This window comes from Lissotriton vulgaris, chromosome 10 (genome assembly GCF_964263255.1).
Source record: "Lissotriton vulgaris chromosome 10, aLisVul1.2, whole genome shotgun sequence".
NCBI lineage: Eukaryota > Metazoa > Chordata > Amphibia > Caudata > Salamandridae > Lissotriton > Lissotriton vulgaris.
In genome coordinates, this window is record NC_141698.1 from 452,866,366 (window position 1) to 452,890,209 (window position 23,844).

Below are 23,844 nucleotides of genomic sequence, written 5' to 3' on the forward strand. Positions count from 1 at the left end.
AGTGGTAAAGTGCCCAGAGTCCTAAAGCCAACAGAAAGAAGTCAGAAAAAAAGAGGAAGAAGGAAAAAGGCTTGGGGATAACCATGCAAAAAGGGCAAGGTTTAACACCATGATAATGAGCCCCAAAAACAAATGTCAGAGGAAATGTTTTTGGGAAAGTTTATAAATTACTGAGGTATCCGACTTCTCCCAGGGGTTCTTTTCGATGAAAGGGGTTCCTGGGTTCCGCTAAGGAAGGAGAAAAGGAAAAATAATGTCCAGAACCGTAGTGGTGGTATTTGATTTTGCAAGTAGACTGGGGGCTTATGAAAGTTTATCAAGCAAAATGTATTTGTATTGCCTTTTAAGGGAGTGATATCTGGACATGCAAGGATGCTACGGATCTACAGATCGTCGAAAAATAAATTTTTGAGGAAGCTGTTGTCAGTACCATGATTTTACAGTCTCCTTTATAGTTTATGAACAGTTGGTGTTGGGCGTATCTCAGACCTGTTGGCACTCTCGCCACTATTAAGATGGATCAAGATCTGGAATAACCCTGATTTGAAACTGAACCAGATTATTATAAACAATTGTCTGTCTCTGGAGAAGGGCAGTAGTATCCATGGCTTAACTACATCAAGTCCATAGCCGGGAAACTGGGCCGCCCTGAGTTATATGGATCCCTAGAAAGGATCACAGGGACAGATTTGGACTGGGGTAGGAAACATTTTCTCTCTGTAGTGTATTCAGGGAGAGAACACAGAAAGCACTGTTAACCCTCAGTACGGGCATACATTTTTATTAAAATCTTTCTCCTCTACAGTCATTTTTAGCTGTCGTCACAATCCTTTATCATTGTTTTCTGTTTACGAGATTTAGGTAAAATCTTTTCCATTGGTTGCTTTTGGAACCACAGGGAGGAATAAAGTAGAACATTTGGGTCCCTATAGTTGTGACAGTTTTTCATCACAAGATACCTTGCATTTTGTTATGTTTTGTGATCCTTACCGTCTGTTAATACACCAATACATATTACCTTTGTTAAAAGGGAAATGTTTCTTGCAAGTAGGACCGGCCCCAATTTACCTCCAGATGCTACTGAGTACCTTAATATCTTAATGTAGACAGCTTCTCAGCAGGAGCCCTTAGAATCAGAGAGAGGCCATTTGCTCTGGCTCTGGTTCTTTTGATAAGTTGATGTCAAGTGGCTGTGATCCAGTTTTATTACTGGAGATAATATTAATAGGATTCTCACATTTGTATTTGTTTTACAATTTTCCTAAATGTAATTGTTCAATTGGAAGTACTTGTGTAATATCTTTGACGTATTGTATTTTAAATAATGTGTGTGTCTTTTATGGTTTTAGTTTACCGAATAAAGAATTTTTGACTGAGGAGACTTTTCCTTTGCGTATCCTGACACTGGTCCGTGTGCACTTTGTTGTAGGTCCCTGCCAGACACCTTGCGGGAGTAGCTACTGGTGCAGAAGCGCTACTTCAGGTGAGGATGCAGTTGGCGGAGTGGGAGACTTTTCCTTTGCATGTGCTGACACTGGTCGGTGTGCACTTTGTTGTAGGTCCCTGCCAGACGCCCTGCGGGAGGAGCTACTGGCGCAGGAGCGCTACTTCAGGTGAGGACGCAGCCGCGACGCAGGACGCAAGCGGGATGCAGAGCGGGCGAAGACCTGGCCAAGACGGGCCCGTCTGAGTCCGTCAGAGGCAGGAGGAGTTTGGGCTGGGCCATCCCCTTGACATTGTACATTAAATCATTGTAGTGGTGAGCCTTAACATCTCCTATTAACATTATTATTCGTGTATAACTCGTTTCCGAGACATTGTTGGGGTATTGCTTGTGTGGATAGGACTAGTTGTTTTATTCCATTATTCCTCTTGGTGTAGCAGAGATGACAATGGCCAAAAGAAAGTCGCTCATGGGGAAAGGGGTGGTGGGCACTTTAGATTTCTTCCTGAATAGAGCAGAGTCAGCTTTAATGTACGAGATTACCTTAACGGAGCGTAGGCTTTCCCTTGATCCCTTGGGCACAGGGACAACGACTTCTTGGTATGTTCAGGAAGTAGGTCCACCTATAACCCCTGTTGTTATATCTCCTGTTCCTGCCCTTCCAGCAATAGTAGTTCCATCCCAAAATCCTGTTTATTCTAATAAAGAGGGTGCCAGACCAAAGGTTATCACCAGGGCTCAAAAAGCTAAAAGTACACGTTCAGCCCAAATGAAACTTCCTGGCAAGAAAAGAAAATCATTGAACAGTCTCGGCCTCCCCAACAAAAGACAGATTACTGGTATGGGTCACCTTAATCTCTCCGAACCGCCCTCACCTTTACCGTCCCCGGAGCAAGCTTTTGCCCCGGAGATGGTGGGAGCTGTTTTGGCGGAAGCGGGAAGCAATGATTTTTGGCGAAAATTGGGGGACATAGTAAGGGTGGCCACGTCTCCCCTGATGGCGTCACTTACTAATTTGGAGAAAAGATTGATCACTTTAGAAAAATTGTGTACAGCCATCGCATTACCAAATTCACATCTGGGCTCAACTCCCCCTTCGGTACCATCCACTGCCTTGATAGTCCCTTCAAGCACTACTGTTCAGCGTAGAGCCCCTGGGTTTTCGCTATGTCCAGGAAATCCCCCTAGTGTTATTGTGGAAAATCTTCAGAGAACACACTTTTGCAGCTCCCTGCTTGTGGGTCGGTTTCTCCACATATGAATTGCAATAAGGGCCAGCAACAGGGGTCACTGATTCCTGAATATGCCAGATCCAATTCTGATCGTCCCGTATTAAGTAAGTAGCTATCTAATCAACCTAGGATGGTCCAAGTGCACCAGAGGGCATATAGAGGGGGTCTTAGGGCTCCAGGTACATTCTACTTGCTGTCAGAAGCTAATCCACTAACGGTAGTCCTAGTAAATGTTCTCATGCTACGTCAAGGGTAGTTTGAGCATTGGTCAACTTTGCGCAACAGATCTCTTCATTTTTTATCTGGAAAGACGGGCCTGTCAAATGAGCTTTTTGCCAACTTTAAGATGGCCCGTAGGATAGACTGGGTGGGTGGCTCTGTAAAATCACTGGAGGGGGATTGCGTTGTACTTTCTTTTGCTTCACCACTTCTTTTTTTACAATTCTTAGTAGGGTGCTTTTTTTGCCAATAAAGCCCCAGAGGGTCAATGTAGTACCTTTGGTTTTTTTTTACCAGCCTGACAGAGCGCAACAATCATACGTGAGGGTTCCTGACGGTCCTTTGTCATATCCTGGATATTCGATACCAGTTAGCAATTTTTATGAGCCACTTTGTAATTTAGATGCGGTTGACTGACTGTTCCAGTGCGATATTACAGTGGTCACTAGACATAACTCCTGTGTGGGACTTTTTGGGGGCAAATCGATAGCTTGGTGATTCATCCCGAAGCTCCTAATTTAGATCCCAATTGTCCCTCGGGATCAAATTATGGTAGTTTAGACACTGTCTTGCCCATTACAGAAGAGATATCCATCAGTGCCAGAATTAAGCCAACTATCACTGGAGCGTTGCCCATTCGTAGAAAAGATTTATCTGACATCAATGTCATCTCTTGGAATATTTCTGGGCTCCGTGAAAAGGTTACAAATCCAGTATGGGCTGAGTATATAGAAAAAACTGATATTATTTGTCTTCAGGAAACTTGGGCGTTGGAACCTGTACACATTCAGGGTCATTTGACTTTTAATACTCCGGCAGTAAAGGGACTAGGAGGTAGGCCCAAGGGAGGCTTGTGTATGTATGTATCCAATTCATTATGTATGGATAGGATTTTAATTAATGGGGGGGATTGTTACCATCAGATCATTCAATTGTCCGTATCAAGCTCAAAAAGAATCCTCATGGTGAAATTTTACAATAATGTTCCTGTAGAGAATTTGGGGCTGAGTTCTCTTGTATTGCTGAGACCTTGGATGCTATTTGTACTTTGATTACTGTGGACACTACCATTTTATGGTTGGGGGATTTCAATTGTACATTATGTAGACCAGTGAGGTCAAAAATCTGTGGTAACCCAATGGATCAGGGAGTCTGCAATTGTCACTTTATACACTCTAAGCTGGGCGACCATCTCAATGATTTGATGTCTCATTATAATTTGGGTTTCCCTAATGACCTAGTTCCTTCTCCGGTCCCTATGTCTGCTACTTTTAACGGAAGAGGTTTATCCTCTATTATTGATTTTATTTTGGTTTCAATCACATTTGCCTCAAGTCTGTTGTCTTTTGATATAGGGACTGGTGTCTTGAGTGACCACTACCCGCTTTGCCTTAAGTTCCACCTGCAAGCTTTTGGGTCTGTGAGGAATAAACACGTTAAAACTACGGCGGGCTTATTAGAACTGAATAGAATCAATGGATATGCCATTGGCTGGTCGAATGTTGATCCTGAGGTATTGACCAAGCGGCTTATTTCTTCCCATAAAACTGCCTTTGATACCTGCCTCAGTGAATCCTCAATCCCGGAAGAAATAACTTCCTCCTTCAATGAGATAACTAATGAGGTTAAGAAGTTACTGTCCGCCCAATGTGGTTCTGCCCCTAAAACACCTGGTTGGTTCAATAGTGCCTGTTCTAAGGCGTATTCCAGCCTTAAACGGGAACTTCATAAACAACCCAGATCCCAAATAGAGGTAAGGAGGGCAAGAGCCATTTATAGGAAGGCAATAGCTGACAGAAAGAGATAAGTGCGGGAGGAAGCGTGGGAGGAGTTACACGAGGCCGCCCAATAAAAGGACTCTGTGGCTTTTTGGAAAATCTTAAGAACTCCACCCTTGATAGGGGATGGGAGACCTACCATTGAAATGGCTATTTCAGAAAAGGACTGGATAAGCCATTACTCTGCCTTATATAATGGTCCACCCTTTAATGAGTACTCACTTCCACAGTCTCCGTGTACATATAAGGGCAACCTACACGTTACCTTGGATGAAACAATGTAAGCCCTTGAGCGAAGTAAGGGGGGCAAGGCCCCTGTTCCCGATGGGGTCCCAGTTGACCAGTTTAAGTCAAACGTTCCGTTATGGGCCCCTCTGTTAACACAGCTGATTAATGCTGGTGACTGTTCCACCTTTCCCAAGACGTGGTCTGAATCACTCATTGTGCCAATTTTCAAGAAGGGAGCTCGTCAAGACCCTGTATATTACAGACCAATCTCCCTTCTTGATTCTATGGTAAAGGTGGTAGGCCGAGTCATCTTGCAGCTGCTACAGGATTGAGCAACCGAATCCAATGTTCTATCTGACCTGCAGTATGGGTTCCGGGAGGGCCTGGGCACCCTTGAACAAAGTCTAAACCTGGCTATGATCGTCGGGAAATATACACAAGCAAAAAATGGGAAACTATATTTAGTTTTCATTGACTTGACTGCAGCCTTCGATTCTGTTGTCCATGTGAGGCTATGGGAGACACTTGTTGATCTTGGTGTGTATCATGGTTTAATCGGTTTCTTGCACCGCTTCTATGAGAGAGCCTCAGAGAGTGTTAGATTTGAGACGAATGAGCAATGTACTTCGGGATTTCCTGATAGAAGAGGGGTGCGTCAGGGTTGTGTGTTGGCCCCTTTTCTTTTTAACTTCTATATAAATGGCATGGCCGACGCACTTCTTAAGGGTGGCTCGGATTTTCCGCAAATTGGTGGGAGAGGAATTCCTGCTCTCCTTTATGCCAAAGATGCGGTTCTTATGACGCAAACAGGTAATGGTCTACAAAAAGCCCTGACCAGTTTTAGTGCTTTTATGGGTGACCTGGGATTAAAAATAAATCTTTTCAAGTCTTTTACAATAAATTGTGTTTCTGGGTCCCGGAGCACCACTGGTCGAGACATATGTTTGGAGGGAAGCAAGTTAGCTAACACAAGGACCTTTTCTTATCTTGGTGTCCTTTTTAGCTATAATGACACTTGGACCCAAGCAATCGTCCAGAAAAATCTGTCTTTTAATAGGTCCACCAGTGCCTTGGCCACTTTTACTAAGAGATTAGGTAGGAAACCCCCCAGCGAACTCATACATATATACAAGGCACAGTGAATGAATGAATTAATGAAAGTATATTTATAATGCACAGACTTAGCCCAGAGGGCATCAAGGCGCAGACCAAACATAAAGTATATGAAAATACAAACAGAAAATTGTTTAGTAGGCCTGAGAAAAGAGCCAAGTCTTCAGGAGCTTCCGGAAAGTCACCAAAGAGGGTTGGTTGGAAAGTTCGGGGGGAGGTTGTTCCACAGTTTAGGGGCCAGGGTAGAAAAGGCTCTTCCTCCCCATTTCGCCTTTTTGAATCTGGGGTCAGCAAGCAGATTTCTTGAGGATAAGCGAAGGGTTCTCTTGGGAGAATAAGGACTAACAAGAGTCTTTATACCTTCAGGGCCAGAGCCAAACACAGCCCTATGGGCCAAACAGATGAGCTTGAAGGAAATCCTGGCATGTATGGGTAGCCAATGGAGATCCTTCCTGGCCTGAGTTGCAGATGATAGCCTGGGTAGGTTTAGAACCATCCTAGCAGCAGAATTTTGGACCATCTGAAGACGATGGAGGGATTTCTTATTTATGCCCCCATAGAGCGCATTGCAATAGTTAAGCCTGGAAGATACCAGGGCAACTGTTGACTGCTTGTGGGCGTCAGGTAACAGGTAGGGCGTCAGGTGACAGGTAGGAGGCGATCTTTTTCAGCATGCGGATGGTATTACAGCAGGTGGATACTGTTCTTTTAACCTGAAGGTCAAAAGAGAGGGTCGAATCCATGAGAATGCCAAGGTTCCTGGCCGAGTTGGTGGGTTGGGGGCAGTCTACCAAGGAGGGAGGCCACCAGTCATTGGACCAGATGTCATGGGTTCCTCCAAAGACGAGGACCTCCGTCTTCTCCCCGTTGAGCTTCAGGTAGTTACGCACCATCCATTGCGAGACTGCTTCCATGCAAGTTCGAAATTTGGAAGCAGCCTCTATGGTCGGTGAAGTGGTGGAAATTATAATTTGGGTATCATCTGCATAGGACAATATTTGGTACCCATAAGATCTTATCACCTCGGCAAGTGGGGTTATATAGATGTTGAATAATAAAGGACTCAGGGAGGAGCCCTGAGGAACCCCACATTGCACGGCCTGGGAGGAAGACAGGAAACTGCCTAGCTGAACCCTTTGCTGTCTCTGAGAGAGGAAGGAAGACAGAAGACTGAGGGCACTTCCCCTCACCCCTATCCCCTTCAGCCGGTCTACCAGGATTGAAGGGGACAGGGCATCAAATGCTGCCGTGAGATCAAGTAGCACCAATAAAGTGGTCTGCCCTCTGTCTACCTCAGAACGGATGTTATTAACTACGACAGTGAGGGCGGACTCAGTGCTGTGGGCAGCACGAAACCGATGCTGGGAGATGTCAAGAAGACCCATCTTTTCTAAATATATAGTCAGATGAGAATTAAGGTGGGCTTCGAGTATCTTTGCCGGGGCTGGAAGCAGAGATATTGGTTGGAAGTTTTTTAAGACATCAGGGTTTAGGGAAGGTTTCTTTAAAAGAGGCTTAACAACTACTGATTTCCAAGGAGTTGGAAAAGAACCCTCATCAATGGCCATGTTCATAACCTGCAAGAGAGGAGGTCTCTCTGCAGGACTTCAAGATTTTTAAAGGGCAGGGATCAAGAGGCGAACATGATTTAGTGGCATCGAGGAGGCGAATTAATTCATCCTGCGTGAAATGGGGGAAGCTAGAGAAATTGGACGAGGAACCCAATTCAAGGGTCTCAATGTGTGAAGAGGAGGAGGGGGGGGACAAGGGTGCACTGTTGGCATCCAGTTTGGTATTGAGAGATTTAAAGGACGTATAAATGTCAGAAATTTTGGAGTGGAAGAAGCCTGCGATATCATCGCAGAGCTCCTGCGACTCATTCACTGATTCAGTGATTTTAGGTGTTGACAGAGTGTCAATGATTTTAAAAAGCTCTCTAGATGATTTCAATGAAGTGGTAATCTTGCTGAAGAAGTTCTTTTTTTCTTCAGCTATGCCTTTTTTATATTCTCTCAGGGCTGACTTATGTAGGTGTTTCCCCTGGGGGTCAGGACAGGCATACCGGCTCTCTCCTTCTGTCTAAATTTCTGCCGTAGTAATCTTAGATGTTCCGAGAACCAGGGCGACAAAGGACTTTTCCTGGCCGAGTAATGTTTTTTAAGGGGTGCTAACGAGTCCAAAGCATTAGAGAGAGCAGCCGACAGGCCCAGAGCAGCTTCATTTACATCAGACATAGAAAGGGGATGGATATCTGTCAGGAAGGGGGTGAGTGTAGTGTTGGATATATTATTGCAGTTCCTCCTCATTTCCCATCCTTTTTTATTGGTTTGATCAGAACCAGAGGAAGTCATAGTGAAATAAAATGGAATTGCCGTATGGTCAGACCAGGACAGGGGGATCGGAGTTCCGATCGCCAGTCTGGTATCATTGGAGAAATTACCATCTAAGGTATGTCCGGCAGTGTATTTCTGCTGCGGTATATGGGGCTGGGGTTTGGGGCACTTCTAATCCCTCTTCCTTGCAAACAATAGAAAATTATTTTCTTAGTTATATTCTTAGTGTTCCACCTGGTACGTCTTCTTTTGTCTGCCACAAGGAATTGGGCCTTTAGTATATTACAGATCTTATTAAACTTGAGCCCATACTTCTTTGGCACAGGATTTGGGTTAGTGAATAGACCCAATTAAATCGTGATATTCTGTATGATTGCATGAAGCGAGATGGAGCATTTGAAAATTCCTTGGATCAGGTATATATTTCAGTTTGTCAAAGACCTTGGTCATCCTGAGTATTATTTAAAACCGAATTCAATGACTTAAATATCAAGGAAATCTTTGAAGAAAAACTGTTTGGATATATTTGGATCTGCTAGTTTAGCGGTTAAAGCCCCCAAACCCACACTCATTTATCATCAGTTAAGGCTTACAACCTTTGCCATGGAAACGTATCTAAATTTTGTTTCCAAGGGCCATGATAGAATGTTATTAACGAGATTTAGACTAGGAATAGTCCATAGAATTTTATCTATTCCGTTAATGAATGATTGGTCAAGAGAACTCCCTCAGTGTATGTGTGACTTTACATCGTAACATTCTACCATTCGTTTACTTTTCTTCTGTAAGTTCTTTAATGAACTAGGGCAATTTTGGATACTTCCCATTTTACGTTTTTGTGGCCTAAGGCAATGGTGTCCAGCCCTCGTGCGACTGCAATATTTAGAGAATGAACTTGTGGTTTGGAGGGTTTCTAGTTTTCTGAAGAAAGCTGTGTGGCTGAGGAAAAGTATGTCTTTTTACCCTGATGGGTATTTTCCTTTTAAAATTATTTGTATAAATATTTTAAAATTCATTGTCCTATTTTCCTTTTTTTGTTCTGTATTTTTATACTGTGACTTATTTATTTTTTAGAATTTAATGTCTGCTTTTATAATTATATGTATATGATCGAATAAAGCTTGATTTGATTTGACTGATAAGACATGTTGTTTTAAAAAAATTAATGGAAGCAACATGTCTTTTAACATTTTTAGCCCACAAATTGTAATCATAAAAACAAAACAAAAGGGCCTTGCACGACAGCTAAAAAGCAAAGAGCTCCAGTTAGGAATACTTTAAAAACATATGTTAAGCTCTCTTGGGGTCATGGTTTTAACGAGCCAGGAGATTTTCTGCTTTTGTTTCAATGTTGCTGGGCTCACTTCCTGCAGCCCTCGACAACATTAAAAAAAATGCTTAGTAGTGCCCCTCCCTAATCTAGGGGCACCACCAAGTTTAAAAAAAATCCTTAACCGAAAAGCCCTCACAGGGCATTGTGTGGCGCTCCATGCTGGTGCAGTGAATATTAAATGAGTGGTTACTGATGCTGATTTATTATTCACTTTGGGGTCCCAGTGCCCACCCAGTACACCTTTTTTTTTTAAAACAAATTATTGGGAAGGGGGTGTGCAGCTCTCTCCCTGACCCACTTTTGTTACAGACGACCCCATCCCTTGGGCCTTTATTTTCTAATAAGGGGAAGGGGTGGGCGTTCCTCCATCCTAGAGTCACCTAGGATTATTATTAGGTCTTGGACTAGGAATCAATTAGTAATAATTTGCATGGGTCATTATAAGTTAAATTCAGATCCGTGTGCAAACTTCAGTTTGCACAAGGTTGGGAATTACAAGTGTGTGATAATTATCACCCCAGTGTTTCCTCTGCTACATTCTGGACGGTCAAACCTGCCGAAATTCATCTTGGAAAAAGAACCGTAAAAATAGCCAAAACATTTGGAATTTGGGGCTAGATGTAGGTAAATCTAATTTACCGACTCATAAATACCGAATTTTACCGATTCGGTATTTATGAATCGGTAAATTAGAAGGAGGCAGATGTAGGTAATTTTTAAAACACAATTACCGAATCTGTAAGATTCGGTATTTACCGATTCGGTAAATACCGAATCGGTATTGCCCATTGATTCCTATGTGCCTTGAAGCCCATAGGAATCAATGGGAAATACTGATTCGGTATTTACCGAATCAGTAAATACCGAATCCTGCAAGGGTGCAGGGGGTGTCACTTTGACACCCTCTAGCCCCCCAAGTACAGGCTTGTGTGACATGTGGCACACATACATGCCCTAAGGGCATGTCTGTGTGTCACATGTCACAGATGTGCATGCACACCTGAATTCGGTATTTTACCACCCAATAGGATTGGGTGGTAAATATCGACTCCTAAAGGGCCTGTGGCACTCTGTGAAGTGCCACCTACATATTGATTTACAGAATCGGTAAATTTACCGATTCTGTATTTTACCGATTCTGTATATTTACTGAATCGGTAAATATACCGATTCTGTAAATCAGATGCCCCCTACATCTCAAAAGCCAAATACTGGTCGGAAACGGCCGAAATCGGCCGTTTCCGACCGGTATTAAGGCTCCTACATCTGGCCCTTGGTATTTAAAATACCGAATCTGTATGTTATGTCTCATATTGAAGTTGAAATCTCAAAATAGGAGATATTAACCACATGTAATACAGGGGGCATAGTCAAGATGGCAGCTGCATTGGACGCTCTGTAAACGAGCTCCATGCCAAGCCCAGCTAAAATCCTGAATCCCGGTACTGTGATCCGCTACTGGGACTCCCGAAGGGTGCCGGACCCTCAAGCGGACACATTTGAACCCTGATTTGGTCGGCGGTTGAGAGGCCCCGCCTTCCTGTCAGTATCGGAGACTGAGGCGAGGCCTGGCCGCTCGGGCAGTGACTTCGGCTCTCGCTTAAGAGGACACTGGGCGGCCTGAGGAGGAGCTGTGGAGTGGAGCGGTGCCAGCCCCCTGAATTGGCGGGTTTCCTGAAACCAGGGGCCGAGACTGGTGCTTAAAACAGCGTGCACCGCGTGGTGAATCGGCGGTGCTGACGGTCCCGCCCCTGGCAGCGGTGTACCCTTCGTCACCTGGGCAGACACCTAGTGGAGACGATCGTTTGAGGCCCCATGATGCAGGCGAGGAGCAGCAGATGGGCACACTGGGCTTGGCAGAAGATGCGTCTGGGACCCGGTTGGGAGGCCAAGGTTCTACCCTAGCCATAGCACTGCCTTTTGCAGAACCCAGGCAAACATCTGATAGGGGAAAATGCAAAGTGAAACCGAACCGGCTAGTCCCTATAACGTGCACCTTGTGGCCCACTCCAGGTTGCATGCCTTTTTTTATGGTCTATGCAAGCAACATATTGTATGCAGTGCAGAAAATTAACCAGGAGAACTTTGATCTACTTTGTGGGATGGGCTGGCACAGAGTGTTCTTGATGCACCCCTCTTGACTAGCCACCTTCTGGAGAGGCCCTTAAAAGCTGACACAGGAAGATATTCACTAAGAATATGTTTATATTTAACCGTTTGGACGGCCAACCATTGCTGGACTGCCCTTGGGTCTGGCTGTTGATGTTGGAGATCGTTTATGTTTTCTCCCTTTTTTTCTTATCTTTTTCTTTTTTCCTCTTTTGTTTGTACATAGAGCATAGGAGCAATCATGGGGTTGGGGGGTGGCTCCGGTGGGTGGGGGCGGAGAGTAGAGTGCGATGTTATCTCACACGGCTAGCCCTGGACTCTCAGCGAGACGTATGCCATGGAACATTAGGGGGATGGGACTGGGCTCCAAGAGACATAATATCCACAGGTATCTTAGTCAGAGGGGGGGTCCAGGTGGTCGTGCTCCAGGAGACACACCTAGATGGGCCTAAAATAGACAGACTGAGGTGCAGATTGCTCGGCCAACTTTATTTAACTTCCTACTCGGCATACACTAGAGCAGGGGTCCCCAAACCGGTCCTGGAGGGCCGGATCCATGCCAGATTTTTTAAAATAACTACATGTTTCTCAATGGGGATATCCCAAAAATCTGGCATGGATCCGGCCCTCCAGGACCAGTTTGGAGCCCCCTGCACTAGAGGGACTTTAATATGGATAAGGGCCAGGACACCATTTGAGCTATACCATTAACTGATAGATAAGGAGGGCAGATATGTCCTCCTGGAGGGCAGATTGTATGGAAATTAAATTACACTAAGTAGTATCTATGCCCACAATCGGGACCAAATTGCCTCCCTTTACTCCCTGTCTACCTGTATAGCAGACATGCCACCAGATAATTTGTTGCTTGGGGGCAACTTCAACTGCGTACTAGATGTACAACTAGATTGCTCGACCGCCCCACTAGTTGGGACAGCGGTGGGCAGGTTAGCGGAAGGGCTATATGACTGGGCAAGACATTGGGGACTGGTGGATATCTGGAGGATGCAACATGGAGACAAATGTGATTTTTCATATTTCTACCATGTCCATAGCTTACACACTAGGATAGATCGCTTTCTGTGCTCTCAAAGATTTATCCAAAACGTTGTCCACTCTGAATACTTAGGATCACAGCCCCTTTTTAATGAGATTTGTACGGATAGGGGAGCGCTTACCGGCCCCAACGTGGCAGCTCTGTTCGGCCTCTCTGGACAACCCCTGCTACTGCAACTCCGTAGCGGAGGCAATTTCAGACTACTTCACTAATAACCAAGACTCAGCATCCTCAAGTATAATTGAATGGGAGGCTTTTAAGGTCGTCACATGATGGCAGTTCATTGGCCAAACAGTCGGCATCCAGACAGAGTTACATAAGGAACTCCAGACCTTGGAGGACTACATGATTTGGATAACACTCTTGGTACTCGATGTAAACCTTTGGAGGAGGTGAGAGAAATGAGAGACCATTACAGTGCTACCCTACAGAGGCTGCACACTCACGACTATAAGCAATACATTGCAAGTGCTCACAACGAGGAAGGGAAATCCGGCTGATTACTAGCGTGGCTTATTAGGCCAGAATCTTGAGGATCCCCATCACATATATTTGGAAAAAATGGTCCGCCCTGTACCTTTCCACATCTATTAATAAGATGTTTTGTGCTTATTATGAAGGTCTGTATTCTACCCCTGTCCCTTTCCCTCTCCCGAAGGAAGCTCAAACTGCCTTCCTGGCACACATACCACAGAATAAATTACCTGAAGATCACTGTAAAGAACTAGGAGGCCTGATTACTGTTCAGGAGATCCGAGCAGCCATGAAAGGCATGTCGAAAGGCAAAAAGCCAGGTCCCGATGGCCACTCGATCGAATTTTACGCTACCTATATTGGGACTTTGGTCCAGCGCCTCGAAAAGCTGTATACAGATTCTTGGCAATTTGGTGCCCTCTTGGATTCCACAAATGATGCAGTGGCTATCCCCCTGCCCAAGACTAAGACACAGGGAGCCCGGGTCAAGGAGTTTCACCCCCTCTCCATGTTGAATTATGATTTAAAAAATCCTCAACGAGGTGCTCGACCTCTGGCTGCTCCCATGCCTGATGACATTAATACACACGGACGAGGGCCAGTTTATTCCTACATGTAGCACTTCTCACAATATTAGGAGACACTATCATGTGATGTAACACTCTGCAATACTTGTAAACCAGGAAGCAATGCTGATGTCCGTGGACCATGAAAAAGCGTTCAACATAATACGCTGGGATTTTTTATTCACTGTGATGACACATATGGGTCTGACAGATAATTGGATCAAATGGGTTAAACTAGTATATACTGCCTGACGGCCAGAGTAAAGACTGGCACAATGCTCTCCCCATCGGATCGGGTAGGCAGGGGCACGAGGCAGGGATGTCCATTGTTTCCACTGTTGTTCGCTCTGGCTATCAAACCTCTCACAGAGCTTTTCCGACAGAGAGGCCAGGTTTGGGGCTTGATGGTCAAAGAGCAGGAAAATATTGTCTCTCTATGCAGATGATCCACTCCTGTACCAACGAGGCCCGGTTTGGGGCTTGATGGTCAAAGAGCAGGAAAATATTGTCTCTCTATGCAGATGATCCACTCCTGTACCTGAGAGATGGGGCATTCCCAGAGCTGGTGCCTGACCTTCAGGTCAATAAGACCAAGACCCATGTATTCCCTGTTTTCTCTGTGGCCAGGAGACCCCTGGTCCTACCTGGGCCTACCTTCAGATCTGATGCGGTCACCTACCACCTTTAGGTATCTTAGGATTCAGGTATTCCATACACCGGAAGACCTCCGAATTGGTAATCTAGGGGGGCCCTCCGCGCCCTGAGATACTGTGTGACCTTTTGGTATTTACACAATTTGCCCATCATGGCCCGAATAGCGATTTCCAAGATGATAGTGCTCCAGAGACTTCTATATTTTCTTTGCAAATCTGCTGGTCGGTGTGCCGGCCTCATGGTTTAGATAACTGGACACTCTGCTTCGAGATCTGATATGGGATGGGAACCGACATAGGGCGTCAATGGCTCCCCTTTGGCGACCCCCGAAGAAGGAGGCTTGGGCACACCTGACTTCAAACTCTATTTTCTGCTGACCAAGCTCCAATGGATCACACTGTGGTTGGACAGGACTAACCAAGAAGAGCTGGGCCAACCTGGACAGTCGGCACACATGGAACTCTTGGTGCCCAAACTGCTTAGTCCATCGATAGCGATCCAAGATCTAGGGGGACTGTTGTCGACAGCGTTAAAATGCTGGCGCAGATGTGTCCTAAAAACCACAGGACTACCCTTATACACACCAGCACTGCCCTTGGTAGGGCTCCCACATGGCAACCCTCTTTCCTATTTTACCTGATGGACTGTTATAATTTGCCTCCAGGCCAGTTCCTTACATATGAGGTACTGACTCGAGCTTTCCAGGACCTGTGGGATGGTAACAGGGGGGAGCCCACGACATATGATGTTTTACAGTTATTGGTATTGAACGGCACAACCAGATACCTGGTGACTTGGTTTTAGAGATCTCTCGCATGTATGGTATGTAGCCCACTGACTGACGGATAGATACGAGCAAATTTTGCAGCATGAACTAACAGATCATGAATAGCAGAATATATTAGCCTCCCCAAAAAGAATCTCTAGGAATACAAGACTGAAATACCTCCAACTCAATGATGTACATATGACATACATGACGCTACATAGGATACAGGTAGTTTATGCGGGCAACCTCTGCCCTTGCCCCAGATGCAGAAATTTGGATGCTGATTTTGTTTATATGATATGGGACTGCCCCTGATTACAATCCTATTGAGAGGAGGTGCTCTCCACCCTGGACTCTGCACTTGGGCTCCCCTCCCCCTCCCCATCTCCCCCCCCCCGTTCCTTGGAAGCTTGTATTTTGGGATTATTCTCACGACCGGCCTCAAAGAAACTGGGGGCTAGGTTCCTGGATCTGGCCTAGTGTTGGTCAGACAGCGAATAGCTGTAACTTGGAAATCAGTGAGAGGACCGAGGGTCCAGGCCTGCAGAGTAGACGTAACCCAGTGGACAAGTGCTTGGAAGAGGGCGTTGATCAGGGAGGGGGCTAGAGAGGTGAGGATCTGCCCCATAGCGGATTTATGGACTGAGATGTTGATGGCATGGGAGCACCCGGGGAGGGGTTTTGGAGAGGATCTGGAAATAAGCACAGACACGTCTGAGGAGTGGGAGGTTGGGGTACCAGACGACCAGGTCAACCAGCCAACCGACAGATGAACAGAGGAGGGCGCACATAAGACTTGGACGCAAGAGTTTTATCCCGACATACTTGCCAGTGGTTTACGAACCTCCCTGCACAACAGACAAAATAGGGTTTAGACCAGGGATAACACATAACATGAGTATGGGAGACTAAGACACGGGAATGAGCTACTGCCCTTCGGACCCCCCTCCAAATTCGCACAGATATCCCAGCTGATAGATGACTGCAACCTATGGGTGGTGACAAGTGTTTGGGGGTTGCAGATCTGGTGCTTCCCCCGCCTCCTTTCTCTTATCCCTCCTTCCCTTTTTCTTTTCCGCTTTCCTTTTTCCTTCATGCAAGTTTATTACTGGATATGCACTTTCAAGTTATTTTGCCTTTGCATGCACTTTCAAGTTATTATGCCTTTGCACTGTTTAGTAAGAGAATTGGCTGTTTTTTTCCCTTTGTTTCTTTCTCTGTTTCCTCAGATTTGGCATCATTGTTTTCCGCGACATTGTTTTGATACCCCTCTTTGAAAATACAAGAGGAAGTACCCTGCAATTAATAATTATGAGGCCTAATGGTGATACCTGATCGCAGATGCCTTTGAGTGTTATGTACTGCGTAGAAGCTTGGACTAAACTGTAAACTGATTATCTCTTGTTGCAATGCTGTATATGTACAATAGCAAAATGCCAATAAAAAAGAATTTCAAAGTGCTATTTACCAAATGTGGTAAATATCTCACTCTATTCCACCTATACTATAATGAGGGTCTTAGTATTAAGGTTAGGGTGAAGGTAAAGGTACATCATTGGGTTAAAGTAAGGGTTATGGGGTGGGGTTTAGAGTTGGGGTACCTTGCACCATGGGTGAGTGTTTTTAAAAATCGAAATGTAATATTTGATAAATTAAAAACATATTGACCTTTCGGCTTTCAAACTGTTTGCCAATTACATAGACTGCATTAAAATTTATTTCTATATGTTTCTATTTTTTTTCTAAGTGTTTTCTTTTTCTGAAATTAATTTCAAACTTTCAATTTAGATTTCATAAATCTTTCTTTGAGGCTGAAACATTCAACCCACATGATCTACAATAGACTGCATTTGAGACTATAATGCTGATACATTGTGAAAAACTAGCAACCCCTCCACAACATACACAAGGGGCCTGGTTTTGAGTTTGGTGGACAAATTACTCCATCACAAACGTGATGAGATGTAATACGATGGGCGGGATATTCGTCACATTGGTGACAGAGTAACCCATCTGACAAAATCTAAATCAGGCCCAAAGATTCTAAACTCTATAGATATTGGCCTAAATTCTGTACATATGTTTCACCGTAGTACGGTCTACCGCTGTTCATGCTGTACAGCTCCAGGACACCACTCATTGTTACTGGACTATAGTCTGTGTAAACAAATTTATTTTTATTTTTTACAATTTATAAATCGCGCAAATACCCTTGGGTGTCTCGGCGCTATGGTCAACAGGGTCATGTTAGTTTATTGGGTAAAGAGCCAGGTTTTAACATTTTTTCTGAAGTTAAGCATAGAGGGGCTGGTTTTAATATGAAGAGGAAGCGAGTTCCAAAGTTTAGCAGTTGCGACCAGAAATCTTCTGTCACCCCATGAGGCCTTGTTAGTACGGGGGACAGGCAAAAGGAAAGCTGAAGCAGAACGGAGGGATTGAATAGGGGTATAGAAAGAAAAAGCTTTTTTTAGATATCCTGGTCCTAGATATCAGGTGGCCTTAAAGGCAATGCATAAGGCCTTAAATTTGGTTCTTGATCTTATGAGCAACCAATGTAACGGAGTAAGGACTTTTGTTACTGAACTGAATTTAGGTGTGCCTGATAAAATTCTTGCAGCAGCATTCTGCACCAGTTGGAGCTTCTTATTACTTTTTCCTGAGCATTTAAAAGGAGGGCATTACAATAATCTGTTTTGACAATACTAATGTGCTTATTAGTGTCTTGCTTACATTGTCGGGGAGCCACGGTATGATTTTAGTTATCATCTTTAAAGTGTGGAATGATGAAGAAACAATAGAATTAACATGAGGGAGAAAGGAGAGTTTATCATCAAAGATCACTCCTAAATTTCTAACCTTGGTGACTGGGCAGGGAGGAGATCCTAATTCCTCAGGCCACCAAATAGATGACCAAATAGGAGAGAGATTTCCAAAGTTCATGACTTCTGTTTCTTCTGAATTTAGTTTTAAGCAGTTATGTGCCATCCAGGAGCTGATGGCTAGCATTCTCTCTTGGAGGCTTGCTACCACTACTCCGCCGTCCCTATGCACCGATAGCACAAGTTGGGTGTCGTCGGCGTAGGAGGTTAACCCAATTCCAAATGCTCTGATAATCCGTGCTAGGTTCGACACGTATATGTTAAATAGTGTCGGACTTAAGGATGACCCTTGTGGGACCCCACATGGGAGCATGAAGGCGGGGGAAGAGAAATCGCGGAGGACAACAGATTGAGTTCGGTTAGTGAGAAATGAGGCTAGCAGAGGTTTTGCAGTGTTTTTATTGCCTAGGGATGAGACACGGTCGATCAAGGTGGCGTGATCGACCGTGTCAAAAGCGGCAGAGAGGTCCAACAACACCAGGACTGCTGCACGGCCTTGATCCAGAGTGATTCTGATCTCATCAGTTGTTTTTATGAGAGTGGTTTCGGTCCCATGACCCTTTCGAAATCCAAATTGTGATTCATCTAAAAGTTTGTTGTCATCAATATATTGTGTCAATTGTACATTAATAAGTTTTTCTATTATTTTTGCCGGAAAAGGAAGGGCAGCTATGGGTCTGTAGTATTTCACCTCTGCTAAGTCCAGAGTGTTTTTTTTTTTAGTAATGGTTTAATTGTTACCTTTTTCCAGACAGAAGGGTATGTACCTGAAACGAACATAGTGTTACAAATGTGTGTTAGTGTAGGGGCTATGATCTCTGGAATGAGTTTGAGGACAGATTGAGGGCAAGGATCTTCCGGGGAGCCCGATTTGCTAGTGAGAATTAGTTTTGCAACTTGATCTTGGGAGACTTGGGCGAATTCAGACAAGGGTGAGTGGCCAATTATGTTGGGAACAGTGATAACTGACGTACTGTAAAGAGAGGCAAAGTTGTGATAGATCTGAGTTACTTTTTCCTTGAAGTGAGTTGCTAGTTGATTACAGAGGGTTTGGGAAGGAGGTATAGTTGGTTTGGTTGCTATTCCCGATAGGTTGGCTACTATCTGGAAGAGTTGTTTTACAGAACTTTTGGCTGAGTTTATTTGGTTGCTAAAGTAGAATAGACCAATCCTTGGTCTATTCTTTAGTTCATTTAGGATCCAGTCTTCTGTTTCCTATCAGTATTTTACCTGGGTATTTTTCATCTTTTCGAAGGATGCTTCCCCGATAATTAGAGAAAAACTCAAGCACATGCAACTTTAAGTAGGCAGGGAGACATACAGCATTGTAGGCACTGTTTCTCCCTGGGATGTTCACATTGATACATGAACTGCGAAAAACAGGTGATGTGTGATCATACACTGACAATGCACTTCAGAGCTTTAGTGACTCCAGGGATAGTATTACCATAACAACATTGGCAAGGTGTGCAGAGCAGAGAGCATAGACCCCTCCAGAGCCCCCGACAAGGGGAGCGCGCATGTCCGTGATGGAGACCGTCAGGGATCCTGAGAGGGAGATAAATATAAGGTTGTTAAAGTGAATCAGTAAACACATAATCAATTGATGATGCTAGAAAGGGATACCATTGTTTTAATGAAAACTATATTGGACAAACAAGGTATGATTACCCTCTTAATGCTTATTTGCTAATTTGTTGAATGACAAAAATTTTGAAATAATAAATTGATGAAAATCTAACAATTTTCATGGAAATGTACTACACTCAATATGGAACCCTTGTCTAAGAAGAAACCACCCAACATTGTTACAATTCCTAAAATATTACAAAGTACGGCAAGAGGCATTTAAGAATATGGATATTTAAAAAACATAGACTTTTTCTGATTATACTATGAAACAAAGGAGCAAGCCAAATAGAAAAGAACAAAGAGTGCAAAAGAAGCTACAGTTAAGTGCAATTCAGGAAGCAACACAGGGGCCGTCTCAGCAGATGTTTTTATGCTCAATCTTAGTAAGTCATCAAACAATCATTAGCATTTGTAAAGCCAGCACTGCTACCACTAGGGGTATCTGGGCTCTGAGGATACTGTGTCTCCCTCGAAAAGCACAGTCTTGAGTCCCTTCGTGAAATTAGTAAGGGAGGGTGAATAGATTGTAATTTTCCTGTTACAGAATGTCCTAATGATGTTGTGAATATGTTAGCCCAATGTGTCTAACTAATATGCAGTTACAGCTTATTATTCATGTGCTGCAACCCACTGAGCTATTTTTGTAATATGCAAGCTTCAGCTGGATAGAATTGTTTCTGTAATGTGTAAGCTTTTGTCTTATTTTTGCCTTCTAAGTTAGAAGACCTGTTGTAGTACATTGCTTTTCCTTGGTTAAGTTTCCAGATTTCTGTACACTCTTCTATAAGAGAGAGAAGCTTGTCAATGGCAGAGAGACTTCTGATGCTGACATTTGCTCTGCAGTTCCAATGTCTCATGGTACGGTTTTCCCCCCTCCTTTATGAGCAGAAATGTTTCCATGCTCTGGAGAAGCAGAGTCTCGGCCCGTGGCCTTGGAGTAAAGATAATAATGTTGCCCTTGCAGGTGCAGATGCCTGGTGTGTGAGTTCATTGTTCGCCCTCTGCTGAACCCAGTACTTTTCCAGTATGGGCGTGTTTTACTTTGCTGTACCATGTGATAATGTATTGCTGTGATGAGATGAGTCAGTCCTCTCGGTGCACTCCCTGGGGTGTAGACCTGACGGGGCCCATCTGCAGATGAATATTATGGCCCAATAAATATATCACAAATTCTTCTCCACTGTCTGGCTGGCTTATTATATGGTAATGGTATATGAGTGAGGTAAGTCGCTCAGGTGGATTTGAGCCACGCTTATCAGAGTGATTTTTCAGAGGTGGAAGGGCAGGTAGTCCCAGGTCTTGGTGGCGTTGCAGGAGAAGGAGCTGCCACCTCTGTGGCTGCAACGGATGCAGGGATGTGGGCGAGGGCGAGTGAAAAGGAACGCAGGTGTCTGAATTTCATTCGATAGTTGATGTAGGATGGTCCTAGATCATGCAGGGCCTAGTAGAATGTGCATGAGGATCCTGAACTGGCATCTGTTCTGGATTGGGAGCCAGTGGAGGTTTCTGAGGTGGGGGTTGATGTTTCCAAGATTAATTTTGCTGCCACGTTCTGTATGGTCTGGAGTCTCCTGAGGAGCTGGTTGGAGATGCCGGTATGGAGAATGTTGCTGTAGTCGAGGCGGCGGGTGAGGAGGGCCTGAGTGATGTTCTTTCTGGTGTCGATTGGGATCCATCCGAAGATTATGCGGAGCATGAGAAGAGTGTGGAGCAGGAGGAGACAACTGCGTTGACTGGGGTTTCATGGTCAGTTGGCTGGCGGCGAAGATTCCTAGGTTGCGTGGATGGTCTGTTGGTGATGGAGTTGGTCCAAGTTCTACTGGCCACCAGGTGGAGGTGTTGATACCGAAGGTCAGTATGTCTGTCTTGTCGGAGTTCAGTCTGAGGCAGTTGTCTCTCATCCAGTTGGCTACATTGGTCCTGGCGTTGGAGAGGTTGGTTTTGACATTGGTGGGGTCCTCAGTGAGCGAGAGGATAAGTTGAGTGTCATCAGTGTAGGAGATTATGTTGAGGCTGTTTGATCTGACAATGTCAGTAAGGGAGGGTCATGTAGGTGTTGAATAAGGTGAGGCTGAGTGATGATCCTTTGGAATACGCCACAAGTGATGTTCTTGGGTGCAAGGTGAAGGGAGGCAGCTGGATACTCAGTGTGTGTCCTGTAAGGAAGGAGGCAATCCAATTGAGGGTGTCTTGTTGTATGCCGATGTTGTAGAATCTGTTGATGCGGATGTAGTGGGAGATGGTCTTGAATGCTGCAGAGAGGTTGAGGAGGACCAGGGCCACTGTTTCTCTGTGGTTGAGGAGAGTCCTGATGTCATGTCTGACAGCAATCAGCGCAGTCTCAGTGCTGTGGTTGGCATGTAATCCAGATTGTGAGGTGTCCAGTAGGTGGGATTATTATTTTCTCTAGTACTTTGGGCGGGTAGGGGAGCAGGGAGATCAGTCGATAATTTTTTAGCTTAGATCGCTTGGGTCGGCGGAGGGTTTCTTTAGGAAGGGTCTGACTTCTGAGTCTTTCCATCTTGCTGTGGTGATGGAGGCTTTCAGGATGCTGGTGAGTTTCGAGCTGATTGGGTTTGTTCCGTAGTTGAAGTGGTGGGACAGGGGTCGGTGGGCACCCCGGAGTGGATGGAAGACATGATGTCTGTGGTGGTCTGGGTGGTAAAACGAGACAAGGTGGTGATCTTTTGGCTGGTGTTTGCTGGTTGGTTGAGGTTGAGGGTGGTGGGTTGGAGGTCGAAAATCTGCTAGATGTGGTAATCTTGCTGTGGAAGTAATCTGAGAGGGTGTTGCAGAGTTCTTAAGATGGGTGAATTGTGTTCTCTGTGGCTGTTTGGTTGGGTAATTCCTTGACTATTTTGAAGAGTTCCTTAGTGTGGTTGGCTGCTGTGTCGATACGGGCAGTAATGGCTGCTTTCTTGGCTTCCTTGATGTGCTGGTTATAGATGAGGAGGGCTGTTTTGTGAGTGACTCTGTCAGCTTAGTTTTTTGTGATGCAGCAACGCGTCTCCCTTTGGTAGCAGTTGAGCTTGGTGGTCCTAAGCTCAGGGGTGTACCAGCTAGCTTGGTTTAAGGTTTTGTTGGTGTCAGTGGGGTGACTGTCAGCACATTTGGTGATCCAGGCCGAAAAGTTCTGGATGGTTAGGTCGAGGTCCGCTAAGGCTTCGGGTTCAGTGGTGGTGAGGGTCTGTGTCCACTGAGTTCAGGTGAGCTCGCTCCAGCTACGGTGGTAAGATGTGTGATGCTTGGTGATGACGTGCTGGGTGTCGGAGATTGTGAAGTGTACAATGGTGTAGTCAGTCCAGGTGAGTTCTATTTACTATTACTATTGTGTTGATATTGGTTTACTTCGTATTCGATTGCTACAGGACAAAAGGATGTAAAGCGCTCTGATACCTTCGGGTCTGGCCAGCGCTATATAAAACCCTTAAAAAAAAAAAAGGTTTGTGGTGTGGCTAAATTTGATTCTGTCACTGGAGGTGAAGGTGGGGTTGAGTGTGCGTCTGGCATAGTGGGTGGGTTCTGTAACCAGTTGTGTGAGGCCACTGTTGCTCCGGTTCTCAAGGAGGGCAATGGAGGTGGTGTTCGGGTAGGACGTCATGGTGGGAGTTGATGGGCAGGGGTGATAAGGCTGCAGTCAGTTGGTCAGGGTCCTGGGGGTCTGTAGGCAATGGTGCCTGTTATTGTGGTCTTTGCATCTGTATTTAGTTGGAAGTTGATACGTTCCATGAGAGCCATGGGGTTGCCATTGATGATGGTGCATCTTATGGTTTCCTTGAAAATGATGCCGATGCCCCCCTCCGTGTTTGTTGGTGCGGGTTCGGTATATATTCTTCTAGCCATTGGAAGTGGTGATGTCGGGGTTCAAGGAGGGATTGAGCCACGTTTCGGTGATGAAGGCGACGTCAGTGGAGGGGGTGATGATGGTGTCCCAAAAATCCGTGGCATGCTCACTAAGGGAGCGGACGTTGAGCAGGAAGCATTGGAGTAGTTCCAGGTTGTTCATGATCCTCTGGACGGGAGT

General features: G+C 45.0%; 1 protein-coding gene across 2 annotated transcripts in view; it reads right to left on the minus strand.

Annotated features, from left to right (window-relative positions):
* Positions 1-23,844, minus strand: part of RHBDL1 (rhomboid like 1) — a 504,525-nt gene that overhangs the window by 120,854 nt on the left and 359,827 nt on the right. For both annotated transcript variants that reach the window (XM_086939636.1, XM_086939635.1), the window contains exon 6: positions 19,636-19,736. In XM_086939636.1, the coding sequence (XP_086795762.1) occupies positions 19,636-19,736 (101 nt within the window). The remainder of the gene's footprint in view (positions 1-19,635; positions 19,737-23,844) is intronic.